At 44.5% G+C, this 12,780-nt stretch overlaps 1 protein-coding gene across 4 annotated transcripts in view; it reads right to left on the reverse strand.

The window, feature by feature from the left end:
• ESYT2 (extended synaptotagmin 2) overlaps window positions 1–11,669 on the reverse strand; it is a 75,519-nt gene extending 63,850 nt beyond the window's left edge. For all 4 annotated transcript variants that reach the window (XM_082846563.1, XM_082846562.1, XM_082846565.1 and 1 more), the window contains exon 1: window positions 11,309–11,669. In XM_082846563.1, the coding sequence (XP_082702689.1) occupies window positions 11,309–11,620 (312 nt within the window). In that variant the 5' untranslated portion in view covers window positions 11,621–11,669. The remainder of the gene's footprint in view (window positions 1–11,308) is intronic.
• Window positions 11,670–12,780: the final 1,111 nt, after the last annotated feature.

Genomic DNA, 12,780 nt, shown 5'->3' on the forward strand with positions numbered 1-12,780 from the left:
CAAGTATCACTCAGAGAAATAATTTTAGCAATTTCATGCTGGTATCTCAGAATGAGTGGCAGACCCGAAAACCAGTATACAACACGTACTCCAGTGTAATATTTATGGCATGAAGCAAGTTGGACGATGTTCTCTTCCCACATTACTGGATTTATCTTCTGCAGATCCGCCATCCTCTGGGAAACCTAAAACATATCTCAACCCCTCGGATGCAAACGGAAGGAAAACAACTCCACATCTAATATAGGTTAAATTAAACTATTACAACTGACCCAGAAATAGGATATACATTTTCAAATCCCCACTTTAGTCACTAACCAACACTTATTCACAAGATGAAGGAAATGACTACAAGAATTTAAAAATTTTACAACATGATACTGTCATAATGGAACTAACTACAGTTATCTACTGCATCAGGGCAGCTGCTGCAACCAGAGCAAGGAGAGATTAACCACAACCTCAGGACAGAATTTGTTTTAAGGAAGAAGCAGCAAGGATGAGGGGTAATTACTTTAGGGATATACAGAGAAAAAGAGAAAGAAATTACAAGGAATACTTTAGAGTGTGACTAATAACAAAGCATTACGGCAGATAAATTCTTAGCAACACCAGATAAACAAACCACAGTAAAAGAGAAGCTCTGATCTCATCTGCCCCCTCTGGCTGAAGTGGGGAGGAAGTGGCAAGGTGAGTCAGAGAAGCGCCACAGGCAGCAGGAAGCTGGCCCGTTAACACCAGTGCAGCTGAAAGGAAGCATCAGTACTGGGATCACTAACCCAGGGTACCACTAGCCACCTCTGCCACATCCCTGGGCCTTTCTTCATTCCAGCCTCACAACCACAACACAGGGTCGGGCTCATTTCAATGCCCACCTAACAATGAGGAAACTAAGGTTCTAAAAGGTGTGACCAACTTGCCCAAGTGCACAGAGTTGGGAGTGGGTGGGTCTCAGACAGGAACCTACATCTATCAGATCCAGAGCCTGCTTCTCGAGTGTGTGCCCAAGCAGCCATGCCGGCACGTGTGACATGGGTACCCACGAGGGTGGCCCACATCACTCAGTGCCCAAGGGCTGCCAAGTGACACTGACAACACCAATCACGCGGCTGCTGTTTTCAGATGAGATCAAGGACAGTGCAGTGAGCCTTCTCAGCAGTCTCCAGATAGCAATCCCAACATTGTGCTACACAAAGCCATGACTCCAACTTAACCAACTCTCACATCCCAACACAGCAGAGGAAGAAAAGCCATTGGAAGAGCGACTCTGCGCGGGAGAACTCTCTTCTTCCAAAGGTTATGTACGTAAGAGGGGATCTGGATAAATCTACTGTGCTTATTTTAACATCACACCATTCAAAAACAAACACTGCCCCCTAAAGCTAGACTTCTGTTTATAAAATTATCATGCTACTCTTATGAATTCAAAAATAGTTCATATATCCTGAACAATCTGACAAATAGTTCAAGCAAATAATCTTTTATAACTTGAAAAGAGTAGAAAATTAAATATCTTAAACTCTAGTTTTACCTTTTCTCAACATATAGTAACTAACAATCTGATTTTTGGAATCTGTCCACCAGACATAATTTAAATAAAAGATACTACTGCAAAAAAAAGAGTCATATTTCTGAAGAATAATGATATAACGTCCACAACATAATCCTTAGTGTAAGCAAATACAATATCCACGTACCTCCAGACATACTAAAGATTCAGAAAATCACCGAAACGTTAATAACGGCTATCACTGGTTAGTAGGATTCCAGGTAGCTTTTTTCCTTTTTACTCTCCAAAGCTTGAAATGTTCTACAATGAGCAAGTGTTCTTTTCATACTAGAAAAATCATGTTTTTAAACCCTGTCTAGTCATAACATAAGAAATAAAGGCAAACACGACGGCATGTTCATTAAAAGCAGAAAGATAAGTTCACTAAGTGACTGAACAAACAAAATAACTTCAAGCTCAATTTCAATGACATTTTTACAAATAATAAAAAAGAAAGCATAATAAAAACTTCCATACTAGTATTTCCACATCTGCCATTTGTGTGGTTATCACCCATTCTCAAGTGTAGTCACCAGGTACAACAATGGCATTTTTTAAAAAATGCTGCTGACACACGGGGTGCACTTAAGATGTGCTATTACTCTGCATTGACACTTTGCTCTGGACATCCTGCTGTAGTTCATTAAAAAGACACCAGATAGGGCTTCCCTGGTGGCACAGTGGTTAAGAATCTGCCTGCCAGCCATATATGAGAAACCCACAGCCAACATCATCCTCAATGGTGAAAAACTGAAAGCATTTCCACTAAGATCAGGAACAAGACAAGGTTGCCCACTCTCACCACTCTTATTCAACATAGTTTTGGAAGTTTTAGCCACAGCAATCAAAGAAGAAAAGGAAATAAAAGGAATCCAAATCGGAAAAGAAGAGGTAAAGCTGTCACTGTTTGCAGATGACATGATACTATACATAGAGAATCCTAAAGATGCTACCAGAAAACTACTAGAGCTAATCAATGAATTTGGTAAAGTAGCAGGATACAAAATGAATGTACAGAAATCTCTGGCATTCCTATACACTAATGATGAAAAATCTGAAAGTGAAATCAAGAAAACACTCCCATTTACCATTGCAACAAAAAGAATAAAATATCTAGGAATAAACCTACCTAAGGAGACAAAAGACCTGTATGCAGAAAATTATAAGACACTGATGAAAGAAATTAAAGATGATACAAATAGATGAAGAGATATACCATGTTCTTGGATTGGAAGAATCAACATTGTGAAAAAGACTACTACCCAAAGCAATCTACAGATTCAATGCAATCCCTATCAAACTACCACTGGCATTTTTCACAGAACTAGAACAAAAAATTTCACAATTTGTAGGGAAACACAAAAGACCCCAAAGAGCCACAGCAATCTTGAGAACGAAAAACGGAGCTGGAGGAATCAGGCTCCCTGACTTCAGACTATACTACAAAACTACAGTAATCAAGACAGTATGGAACTGGCACAAAAACAGAAAGATAGATCAATGGAACAGGATAGAAAGCCCAGAGATAAACCCACGCACTTATGGTCACCGTATCTTTGATAAAGGAGGCAGGAATGTACAGTGGAGAAAGGACAGCCTCTTCAATAAGTGGTGCTGGGAAAACTGGACAGGTACATGTAAAAGTATGAGATTAGATCACTCCCTACCACCATACACAAAAATAAGCTCAAAATGGATTAAAGACCTAAATGTAAGGCCAGAAACTATCAAACTCTTAGAGGAAAACATAGGCAGGACACTTTATGACATAAATCACAGCAAGATCCTTTTTGACCCACCTCCTAGAGAAATGGAAATAAAAACAAAAATAAACAAATGGGACCTAATGAAACTTCAAACCTTTTGCACAGCAAAGGAAACCATAAACAAGACCAAAAGACAACCCTCAGAATGGGAGAAAATATTTGCAAATGAAGCAACTGACATAGGATTAATCTCCAAAATGTATAAGCAACTCATGCAGCTTAATAACAAAAAAAAACAACCCAATCCAAAAATGGGCAGAAGACCTAAATAGACGTTTCTCCAAAGAAGATATACAGACTGCCAACAAACACATGAAAGAATGCTCAACATCACTAATCATTAGAGAAATGCAAATCAAAACTACAATGAGATATCATCTCACACCAGTCAGAATGGCCATCATCAAAAAATCTACAAACAATAAACGCTGGAGAGGGTGTGGAGAAAAGGGAACCCTCTTGCACTGTTGGTGGGAATGTAAATTGATACAGCCACTATGGAGAACAGTATGGAGGTTCCTTAAAAAACTAAAAATAGAACTACCATAGGACCCAGCAATCCCACTACTGGGCATATACCCTGAGAAAACCATAATTCAAAAGGAGTCATGTACCAAAATGTTCACTGCAGCTCTATTTACAATAGCCTAGAGATGGAAACAACCTAAGTGTCCATCACCGGATGAATGGATAAAGAAGATGTGGCACATGTATACAATGGAATACTACTCAGCCATGAAAAGAAATGAAATTGAGCTATTTGTAATGAGGTGGATAGGCCTAGAGTCTGTCATACAGAGTGAAGTAAGTCAGAAAGAGAGACAAATACCATATGCTAACACATATATACGGAATTTAAGAAAAAAAATATCATGAAGAACCTAGGGGTAAGACAGGAATAAAGACACAGACCTACTAGAGAATGGACTTGAGGATATGGGTAGGGGGAAGGGTAAGCTGTGACAAAGCGAGAGAGAGGCATGGACATATATACACTACCAAACGTAAGGTAGATAGCTAGTGGGAACAGCCGCATAGCACAGGGAGATCAGCTTGGTGCTTTGTGACCGCCTGGAGCGGTGGGATAGGGAGGGTGGGAGGGAGGGAGATGCAAGAGGGAAGAGATATGGGAACATATGTATATATATAACTGATTCATTTTGTTGTAAAGCAGAACATAACACACCATTGTTAAGCAATTATACTCCAATAAAGATGTTAAAAAGATTAAAAAAGAAAAAAACCCAAACCCTTAGCTTTTTTAAGATTCAGGGTTTTCTATTCGCAGATTAAATGTCTTAAAAAAATATGACCTGGCTTTTGAGAAAAAAAATAAAACTGAAAATCTTGAAAAAAAAAAATCTGCCTGCCAATGCAAGGGACACGGGTGCGAGCCCTGGCCTGGGAAGATCCCACATGCCGCGGAGCTACTAAGCCCGTGCGCCACAACTACTGAGCCTGAGCTCTAGAGCCCACAAGGCACAACTACTGAGCCCACGTGCCACAACTACTGAAGCCCGGGCGCCTAGAGCCCGTGCCCCGCAACAAGAGAAGACACCACAATGAGAAGCCCGCGCACAGCAACAAAGTCCCAACGCAGCCAAAAATAAATTAATTAATTTTAAAAAAAAAAGACACCAGATATTGAACTATAGGTCTCAGAGGCGTCCACTATGAGTAATCATAAGACTGCCTTTCACAAAATAGGAAAGACAGGATAGCATAAAACTGAACTTATACGCACAGCTAGATCTACAAACCCTAGAAAAAAGTTTTAATCCTCATCAGTAAAATCTTTTACAATACACTGATTTAAAGAGTTGAGCTATTACTTCAATAAATGTACAAAATGCTCTAAAAGGCATAGTCTTTTTAAAAAATGAACATACCATTTCACCAAGTGAAAGACCTAATTAAGGTCTGCCTTTCTTTTTCCACATGTAGTTAAGAGTCCAGAAAACTTTTAAACGCTAAACCATATTTTTCTGAACAAATGATTTTTAGTATGGTTTATCAGTACAAATAGATGAATACACACTAACAATTCCATTCAAAGTTGTTATAGTTTTTACCAACTACTATGATGGGTGGTTTGGAATTATGAATAATGTTTTTATATATTTTTGGATTTAACAAAAATGAATATGTATTATTTTTATTTAAAAAAAAGAAAAAAACTACCAGTGCGTACTATGACTAAAACTAGGATTATCCCTAGATTTGTGTAATCACCAGCTAGTAAATTTTTGAGTTTGAGGCCTTGTCTAACTCATCACCTAGTACAGTACCTGGAACACAGGAAAGGTCCAATAAATACTGGCTGAGTAAATAGATGAATCAATGAAAGCTCATTTTTGATCCCTGCACTTAAGCTGGGCTTGTTCCTTAAAATGTGATCTACTCTAGGAAAAATTCACCAAAATAGATGGTTTTCTTTAAAAAACTTACAGGACTTTTTTTTAACACTTAAGGGGAAAAAAAAATTAAGAAAGAAAAAACACTGAGAGGGCAAAAGACCATGAGAAAACTTGTGAATAAAACATGTTAAATGGAAAAATGGTTCCATGCAACACAACTACTGACATTGTTTATGTAAGAACTATGCCCACCCAGTTTCAAAAGAGCAGGGGATGACGCAGTGTTTATGGCACAGTAAGACCCTTCAGAGTAAAATAAAAGTCTATCTGGGGGAGGTGGACAGGCGTCTCCAGCGACCTCAGGGGTGTAGAGCAGGGCGATCCAGCAGTAATCGGCACTGCACAGGAGCTTCCACCTTCTGACTTCACAAATTGGTTCTGAGTACATCATGATGTCCCCCTCCTCCCATGTCCAAACATGCCACGTCTCCCTGAGAAATGCGAGTGTTGCCCTGAGAGGTGGCCAGGCCCCCGTCTGAGCAGCTCTACTCCTCACCCCTGGGCCCAGCTGACAGTTCCTCACCTTCCTTACAGCTCCCTCCCGACGGCAGGGCCCAGGTACCCATGCTGCTGTCCTACTGGGCTCTGATGCTTTCATCCCCTGAGATGCCTGATTTCCCAATCCTGCACTTTTTAATCTTGCTGTTCCCACTTATTCTTCAATGTCCTTTAGTGTGTCTATATGCACGCCCCCACCACTGACCACCTTCTGACCCACCAGGGCACTCTTCGGCCATCACACCCCACCTCGTATCTACCGGGAAGTACACACATGAAGGCAAGGTGATCTCTAACACTTCTGTAGATAGTGGGTCCTCAGATCTTTAAATGGGGAAGGAAAATTCATCTGAGGCAGCATTGTCATGGACACCAAAAAAGGTAATGATTTAACAAAACATAACAAAATGCAAGAGACTACAAATAGTACATTCTAAAATGTATGGGGAATTCCCTGGCAGTCCAGTGGTTAGGACTCCAAGCTTCCACTGCAGGGAACACAGGTTCAATCCCTGGTCAGGGAACCAAGATCCTGAATGCCGAGCGGTGCAGCCAATTAAATAAATAAGTAAATAAAAATTTAAATTTTTTTTTAAAACTGGGCCTTTAAAAAAAATAAATAAAGGGCTTCCCTGGTGGTGCAGTGGTTGAGAGTCCGCCTGCCGATGCAGGGGACACGGGTTCGTGCCCCGGTCCGGGAAGATCCCACATGCCGCGGAGTGGCTGGGCCCGTGAGCCATGGCCGCTGAGCCTGCGCGTCCGGAGCCTGTGCTCCGCAACAGGAGAGGCCACAGCAGTGAGAGGCCCACGTACAGCAAAAATAAATAAATAAATAAATAAAATAATGCTATGATAGGATACATTTGTAGAAAACAAACCAATTTATAGGTTAAACTTCCCAAACGCACATCGTAATTACATATCAGTACTTGAATTAAAGTAAGAGTTTAGAATAACTCACACAAAAAACACACATTTAGGCTATGTATATCTCTGAAGCACAATTTCTGTTTGTTTAGCTAATATAGTATCAATGCGTAAAGTAACATTAGGTTTAACGTAAAAACACTTACTTAGTTAACTGTTTTCATTCACAAGCCCTCCACTTTCATTAAATATTCTTTAAAATGTAAATGTCTCCAAATTTATATTGGAACAATAATTTTTAAAAATTATATCAGTTTTAGCTGGAATTCCATAAGCAAGGAGGTTTGTGTGGCTTACTTTGTACTATAACTGTTCACCTGTTTCACTTCTTTATTTTTAAGAGAAATTCAATGCTTATAATTTTTTTTAACAGCACTGAGATATAATTCAAATACCATACAATTCACTCATTTAAAGTGTACAATTCAATGGTTTTTAATCTATTCACAATGTCTGTGATATCATTCAAGGTTAAATGTTGCAACCAATGTAGAAATCATGAAAACCCACAGAGAAAATAGGAAAGAGGTCCACCAGGCCTAAGAACAATAACTCATGAGTCAGCTGTTCATCATCGGTTCTTCACAGGATCAAGGTCTATATTTTATAAACATATTTAATATAATTTAACACAACATGTATTAACTTAATATAATTTAACATAAATATACTACATATATTTTCAATTCCTGTATCTACTTAAATTATATATAGTTCAGTCCTAGCTCCCATCTTGAATGTAAAGTGAGGCTAATATTCATCTGATGCAGAAAAACCAGAGCACACAACCTGATGGATGCAAATATCCTAAATTTAAATCCAGTTTTTAGCTTAAACTAAAAAACAAATAGTTACTGCTTTGTGTCCAGCAACGATGGGGCCTTCTGCTCTAACTTCATGAAGCATTTAGACAGCATAAGAGATGTTGAGGGTGACTGTCCTTTTTCTCTTTGAAAAACAGCAGTAGTGTGCACATAAACAAGAAACCCAAAGATTATCCATATCCCCTTCACAGCTCTGAGGAGGTTCTAACATCTTCTCAAAGCACATAACTGCTCTAGGATCTAGATGCTAAAGTTGCAACCACAGTTTAAAATAGCTAAACTGTGGATCCCAATTTAGCTACAAGTCTGTTACAAGTGTTCACAAAAATTTTTTAAACTATAAGTCAATGATTAACACTGAGAATAAAAGTACTTGCCCTTCCTTTACATGAGACCAAAGTGTATTCTTTTCTTTTGTCCATTTGGTTCTTAGCCTATACATATTAAATTTTGGCTAGAGTTAAATTCTCCTGAACTTACCAGAAGAACCATGGGAAGAAAGCTCTCCCTAAAGAAAAGCTGGTGCATAATAACAAAAACAGAACACAGAAGTTCACTATGCTTTAAATCTCAATCATCAAAGTATTAGAGGAATAAAAGACCAGTTGTCATTTATGACAGGTTTGGGTCTCTACTTATTTGCAGCCATGGAATCAGCATTTATTGGCAGTAGTGAAAGCAGGAAAAGGACAAACTTCACACCAAGTTCTAATTTTTCAAATAAACAAAACTAGCAGTGGACAATCACCCCTACTCACGTCTATAAAAGCTCTTCAACAATATTCTTCAACCACAGTCTAATTTTACAGGGCCCAATTAACAAGGGGAGACCACCGATACAACGAAAAGGCCAGTCCCCAATCTACCAACTCCAACCTGCAGGCCTTTTCCCTGTTAATGGGGGGGAAAAAAAAAAAGTAAAGAATGAATAGTAATGTGGTACACATTAAAGCTGTAGGATCAAGGTCTTACAGAATTGTCACGTTGAGAGCCATTTTTCATATCCTAATAGCCTTAATTTGAAACAGTATATGTATTTTTTCTCCAAGTATTCATATTTGTTAATCATCTCATTTTACAGCCAGTATAAATTTTTACTTTACTAAATAAGCAGAAGAAAAATTGTCAGTGAACATATTCAAAAGGGAGGTTAGGAAGTGAGCCCCACATTAGTTTTGCTCTGCTTCTACCCTGCTGTGAATCACAGCTGTCAATGACACACTATGAAATCCATACAAACATATGTTGTTCAAAGCAAAACATCAGCCCAAAGTTCTGAACCCCAAGAACCTAAGTATGTACCGTAAAAATCAAAGAACTACTGATACAGAAAACTCAGCTCTTCTTATGCACGGACTCCCTGGCTACAGCAGAACAGCAGGTCCACATCTAGACAGTGTAATTCACTGGTTTTGTCATGAAAACAACACATGGGTATTACAATTTAAAAAAGTATTAAAAAATCTGCCTCAAACCCCAGATTCCTAGTGCTTTTCTTGGATATGATCACCGTCAAGTTTCATGTGAATCCTCACAGTAGTTTTCTAAGCAATACAGGCATGTTTAAGTATACATCTGTGTGTGACGTGAGCACAAACACAAATTTGGAATGAACAAGTAAAAAATTTTGGAAAAAACATAAATTCTTTACTGTACAACATGAACACCACAGTTCATAAGTTTAAGTCACACCGAGGAGAAACCCAAGGAAGGAAGCTTTGGCTAATCACCCTTTTCTTCTGCTAAAAATAGTAATAATTTGCCCTGTCCTTCAATATGGTAACAACGATACTTGTTAATTCATTATGTGAAAATAGGCTGCATTTCACAGCTTTTACAAGCAAATTTGATGTTCGCCAACTGCTCCATAACCGAGCATCTATGAATGTCAGCACCCCCAGTTTCTGTGAATCTCTGCCCTGATTATGTCTGCTGTTTTGGTAATGCCCCTACTCTGTTTTTAGCTACTTTCTGGAATCACTTAATTCGGTGTGACACAAGATACCAGACACCACTTGAAAGTCCTTCTGCGTTTCCAAAGTGCACCTCTGCTCTTGGCTTTTCGCACCTCTGTTACTGAGTTCCCGTTTTCTACACCACCCTCCTCTTTCCTGCTTCTGGCAAAAAGCTACACCACGCTGGTTACTGTGATTGCTCCAAGTAGCCCTGTGCCACACGTCCACCGCGTATTGACGGAATTTTAAATTTCCGAAGTCCCTGACTGTGAGGTTCTTACTGCAATTGCAACTTGTCACCACAAGGCAATAGCCATTGAGTTCCTCCTGGCCGTGGGCACTCCTGCTTTGCAACCTATTTGCCTTGTGTCATGCACTCCATGCCTTGCTTCACAAGCGTCTTCTGATTGGAAACAGGGATCGTACTGCAAGCCCTTTTCTCCTCTAAGAGAAAACGACCCTTTTGAAACTCGCTGGCTGGCCATCTTCCCGGAAGTTTACATCAAGCCTAACAGCAGCATCATTTATCTTAAACAAGCACTGTTTCCTACCGTCTGAAACTCTGGCACCTACTCACGGTTAAGAAAGAACGAGGGAACCAACTCCGTTAGTTTCCACGCTGCCTAACTCAAATATGCAGAGAACCGCTTGGGGCACAAACGATCAATACCACGCCTGCCCCACCCACCCCCAAATTCACCTGGGATTCGAGTTCACCCTACGTAAAAGTTACTCAGCTTATAACGTTACTTCCAAAGAACCGGACACACCTCCAATCATCGTACCAGCAAATCTTCTGGGGGACGCCCATTACTCCTCAACTGTGCCAGAAACCACCAAGGACGGCTGAGACTTCGCAGGCAAGGAGGAAACCGCCCTTCTCCCCACACCGCTGGCCGCCGTTTCCGCAGGGGGCAGGGAGTGGCGTCCAGGCCCGCGCAGCGCACCCGGCGGCCGCGAGCTCACATTCCGCAGGCGGGAGTCACGGCACCGCACAGCGAGGCGTGACGACGTGGCCAAGGCAAGACAGCGCAGACAGCGCCTCACCTGTGCGGCCCTGCTCGGGACCCGCGCGGCGGAGGGAAGGCGCCAACCCAAAGGGGTTCGCGGGCCGAGAGCGGTCGGGAGGCTGGGCCCGGCGACAGCGGCGAGGCCCCGCAAGGCACACAGGCCCAGGCCCGACGCCGGCGCCCACCCAGGCGTACGTGCCGCCCCTGGCCAGGACGCCCCAACGTGGGCGCGTGGGCTGGGGCGTGAGCGGACCCCAGACCCGGCAGGACTTGGGGCGGGCGGGGACGCCTGACCCTGCGGGGCCGTGGCGGACAGGAAGGTAAGGGCCGGGGGCGTGTCGCGGTCCGCGGCGCCCACTCACCCAGGCCGGCAGGTCGCAGGCGCGCACCCCCAGGCGCACGGCGCGCTCCTCGTCCTCCAGCAGCGCCAGCGCGCGGCACAGACGGGTGGCCTTGAGGCCGCGGCTCCTGCGGCACCACACGAGCAGCCCGAGCGCCAGCAGCACCCAGCTGAAGCTCAGGCCCAGGTAGCCCAGCGCGTACACCGGCAGCAGCAGCGCGAAGCTGCGCGCCAGCTGCCCCAGCAGCCCCGCCACGTCCACGCTCAGCGCCGCGCCGGGGGGTTCGGCCCCGGCGGCGCCGGCCTCGGGGCCCGGGGCCCGGGCGCCGCTCATCGCCCCGCCGCGCAGCGCTCCGGTTGGCTCCGGGCCGACGCGCCTCAGCCCGCCCGCCAGCGCCCCTCTGAGGGGACAGCGCAGCCGCCCTGCCCGCCCGCCCGCCCGCGCTTCAGCCCGCGGCGCCGTGCGACGTCAGCACGCCGGGCGGTGCGGCGGCGGCGAGGGGTCGGGGGCTTCTACTGCGGCGGTCGGGCGTGGCCCCGGGCCTGGGCGCGGCCTAACGTTGGGTGGACGTGGCCAGCGTGGGACGTCATCCCACAGGACCCGGGAGCCCCGCGAAGGCTGCGGCGCGGGACTGGTGTGTGGCGTCATCGCGCGGGCGGGCGGGGCGCCACTGCCACAGGGTGGGCGAGGCCGGCGTGGGTGTCACCCCACAGGCCTGGCTGAGAGCCCCTGAGGCGGGTGGGGCGGGGCCTTGTGGCGTCATCGCGCGGGCGGGCGGAGCGCCGATGAGGCGGGGGGGGCGGGTCCTGCGTGGGCGTCCACACGCGGGGCGGGGCGTGCGTGGACGTCAAGGAGCGGAACTCACTGGCCGCAGGGTGCGAGTCTGGAAGGGTTGGGTTCTGTGGCTGGTGAGGGTTGACTCCTGGGGCTGGACCCGCGGGCGGTGAGGGTTCAGCTCGCCCCGTCACCTGGGTCGCGGTCCGTGCAGGGCTGCTGTGGAAGGAGAAGTACACGCTCCTGAGTTTGCGCTACACTTGCCAAGTTTTAAGGTGTTACTGTTAAAGGCACTTCCAAGCTGTTAGAAAATCCGAGTGGTTCTGTGGGTCCCCGGCTGTGCTGAGAGCCCCCAGCGTGCAGACGTTTTACTGATGGAACTCTCTCAGCGGTCCCGGAGGCGTGAGGAGCGTGCGGGATAGGCCCCTGTGTGCGCGTGGGACAGGAACTGTCCTCGCCCGGCGGGACAGCGGGGACCCAGCGCCCGCTCACTAAGCAGGATGCTGTCCGTGCCGGAGAGCTTCTGCTGCGGGCGCTGACATCCTGCCCGCGATTTCTGAATCGCTTCTAGAAGCACAGACAGCTCTTGATCGATTTGCTTTCCACAAAACTCAATCAGGGTAATTATATTTATTTTGTAGTCTCCTTAAAGCCAAACAGTTGCAGAGGACAGCCTAGGAAAGTTTTTTAAGCATATTAAGTGAGTTCCAAGGATATTT

This window comes from Leucopleurus acutus (assembly GCF_964270905.1).
Source record: "Leucopleurus acutus genome assembly, chromosome: 9".
Taxonomy (NCBI): Eukaryota; Metazoa; Chordata; class Mammalia; order Artiodactyla; family Delphinidae; genus Leucopleurus; species Leucopleurus acutus.